This window comes from Tupaia chinensis, unplaced genomic scaffold (assembly GCF_000334495.1).
Source record: "Tupaia chinensis unplaced genomic scaffold, TupChi_1.0 Scaffold144407_1, whole genome shotgun sequence".
In the NCBI taxonomy this organism is placed as follows: domain Eukaryota; kingdom Metazoa; phylum Chordata; class Mammalia; order Scandentia; family Tupaiidae; genus Tupaia; species Tupaia belangeri.
Genome location: NW_006204267.1, coordinates 77,502 through 80,591, shown reverse-complemented (window position 1 = coordinate 80,591; position 3,090 = coordinate 77,502). Strand labels below are relative to the sequence as shown.

Sequence of the window (3,090 nt, the reverse complement as noted above, 5' to 3'; positions counted from 1 at the left end):
AAGGAGCATGTCTCTGGCCTGGCCCCCCCAATGTTCTCACAGCTCCCATCTCATCCCCTCCTCTCCTGATTCTGTTCTCAGCTCAGAATCCAAAGTCTTTCAGAAGAGAAGCTGGACATGTCTCTTTGTTCAGAAAGATCTCACACAAAGAATCCTTCCAGCATCCCCAGGCCTACATATTCTGTCCTGACCTCTGACCTCCCCTCAATTACTCTGCTCCAGACTCATCATAGTCCTTGTCTTTCCCAGAACAGACAAGATCCTGTCCCGGCACACTTTCCCTAACCTCCTCATCCCCTCGTCTCCCGATTCTGTGCTCAGTGCAGCAGCAGGGAGAGCCTTTCAGGAGAGAAGCTGGACATGTCTGTCTGTGCTCAGGAAGATCTCGCTCAGAGTAAGATCCTTCCAGCATCCCACAGGCCCGCACACTCTGGCCTGACCTCTGACCTCCCCTCACCTGCTCTGCTCCAGACACGCCACAGTCCTTGTCCTTCCCAGAACAAACAAGATCCTGTCCTGGCATATTTGCCCTGGAGGTTTCTGCTGCCTGGTAAGGACTTTCCCAAGGCTTGCTGATGGATAGTTCCTGTGTCCTTGAAATCCTTCTTCTAAAGTCTCCTTGCCAATGAGGCCCACGCTGACCTCCCTAGTAGAACAGCCCCCTTCCCTGACTTCACACCCACACTCTGGGTCACCCCCCAGCACTCACCACCTTCCAGGATAAACACTCTCCTCCTTTACTCTACTTAGAGAATGCGGTCTGTCTCTTTGCTCGAGAACGTATTTCACAAGGCTGGCGATTCCAGTGTTTTTAGTTAGTGGGAGTAAACCTGCAGAAACAGTGTGGCAGAAGGTCCCCACCCAGTGTCAGCTGAATGGGGGATCCCTGCAGAGCACCTCCCTGCTGTAGGCGGGGTCTTCCCTGTGTGACCTCAGGGGGATGCAGCTGTCAGTGTCAGCACAGTGTCCTGTCCTTGTCCTCGCGCCCTGACCTCAGTGCCTGTGCTCAGTGCTGCTTTCCCTCCCTCCCCGCCAGCCCTGCTGCACGCACTTAGGTTTCTCGTTTCAAACAAGAAGGATCCTCAGCTTCTGTGTCTTATTTTAAGAAAAATATAAAGATTCTATTTCCTGAATCCCTGAGTTTGACTGAATAACAGCCAGGATAACTACAGCTAAGGGCAGGAAGGGGTAGGCCAGTGGAGTAAAATTCTAGCAGAAATTTAGTTAAAGCAAGTTATTTTGAAATCCCTCTTCTCTGCAAATTCCAGAATGTGGATTTTTAGAAAGTGATGGGGAGGGGCCAGCAGGTGGAGCAGTGGTGAAGGCACTGGACTCCCACAGGGTCGACTATGTTCAGTCCTAGACCCAGCGACTCGAAACTCACGCTGTGTGCACAAGATCCGAGAGGAGAATGGAGAAGGGACTGGGGCATGGCCAACCTCCAGGGGTGATTTTTCAGGCTCTTTGTTTCTGTCTGTCTCTGTGTTTCTGGTGAGTGCACACACCCCATAGTAAAAATCTTAAAAAAAAAAAAAAAGAAGTGATATGGAAATAGAAAAGATAATGCAGGAAACAGCTCTAGAAGGCCAAGAGCTGGATGAGTCTGAAAACTCTTCTCTTGATACCACGAACTCCTATGAGCTGGGCTACCTGGGCCTTATAGGAACAATGACAGGAAAGTGACTCCTGCTGCTGTCAGAGGAGGGACACTCAGAGAACGAGAGCAGAGCTTCGATATGAGAACAAGAACAGGTGACTCCTTCACAGAAACAAAGAAACAACAGATAAATGCACCAAGTGGGTGGTGGGGACAGACCCAGGCCTGGGCCGAGGCTGACAGGGCACACAGGGCCCTCACTACCCACAGCCCTGGGGATGGGACAGGGCCCAGGTGATGTTGAGTCCCTGTGCTCACAGGTCCAGGTGAGATAAAGTTCTACTAAAGGACAAAGACAAAGCAGCAGTAAAGGTGACCCAGAGGCGTGACCTCAGCAAACCCACAATGGACGAAGCGCTGATTGGACACGGCCCCGTCCACACTCGGCACCTCACAGCCTCCTCCCGTCCCCACTGCAGCAGACCCCGCACAGCAAACAGACTCTGGGTGGCTGTCAGGTTTTACCTCTTTATATGAGTATAAAAAGTCTTCTGCTTTAATTTGCCCAGTAACCATTGTCTAATAGCAAGAATTTAAAAAACAAATCAATATCCAGAATCTCCCTTTGAATAAGGAAGTAGGAAGTTGCAGCTCAGTGTGCCACGAGGGGAGACGGTGTGGAGATGTCATGTCTTGCCCCTCCTGGAACAGGAAAGCTGGTCAGGGCAGAGGGCACAGGGCAGTGGGGAGGGCCCTGGTGTCGGGGATGGGCTGAGTCCCTGTCTCCTCACATTAGGCTGCAGGGACAGACACACAGACATGGTCAGACGCCAGGTGCAGGAAGACCGGCCGGGGCCACTGACGTCACAGTGGCGGGTGCAGAGACTGAGCAATCCCGTGTCCCTCTGTCCTCACAGGCCGCCGTCTCACACTAAGGAGAGAACCATGAACAACTCACGTCAGTCACTGTAACAGGAACCTCTGATGAGGCCTTCGTGTGCTCGACACGTCCCAACCCAGATCCCCACAGCCCAGTACTGTCCCCTCCCCACCCCAGCCCTGCAGGGTCTCACCTTTAGGAGCCGTGAGAGACACATCAGAGCCCTGGGCACTGTCGCTGCCTGGGGGGACAAACATGGCCTGGTCAGAGCCGCAGGGGAGGAGCTAGAGGAAGAACATGGCAGGGGCTCCACAGGCTCCTGTCTGTGCTCTTCCAGGGGTCAGTTCACCCTTCCCCCTCATACTCACAGGCAGCCTGAGAGTAGTTTCCTCCTGTGGAGAAAATAAACAACACACCCTGTGAGAGACAGGTCCATGAGAACCCAGTGAGCCAGTAACCCTGGACCCCAAAGGAGTTTCCAGAACTGTGATTACAGACCCAGGGTGGGGTCAGGGAATGCGAGGATGGAGATGTGGGAGGGGGACCAGCAGGCCACTGACAGGGCCATGCAGACAACACAAGCTGGTAAAGAGGCTGTCTCTCATGGCCTGGG

General features: G+C 53.2%; 1 protein-coding gene across 1 annotated transcript in view; it reads right to left on the bottom strand.

Moving 5' to 3' along the window:
• Nucleotides 1–2,447: 2,447 nt before the first annotated feature.
• The window catches only part of LOC102482093 (patr class I histocompatibility antigen, A-126 alpha chain), a 3,152-nt gene continuing 2,509 nt past the window's right edge, over nucleotides 2,448–3,090 (bottom strand). The window contains exons 4-6 of the mRNA XM_027767680.1: nucleotides 2,846–2,869; nucleotides 2,671–2,718; nucleotides 2,448–2,528 (exon numbers count right to left, since the gene is read on the bottom strand). Coding sequence (XP_027623481.1) covers nucleotides 2,524–2,528; nucleotides 2,671–2,718; nucleotides 2,846–2,869 — 77 coding nt within the window. The 3' untranslated portion in view covers nucleotides 2,448–2,523. The remainder of the gene's footprint in view (nucleotides 2,529–2,670; nucleotides 2,719–2,845; nucleotides 2,870–3,090) is intronic.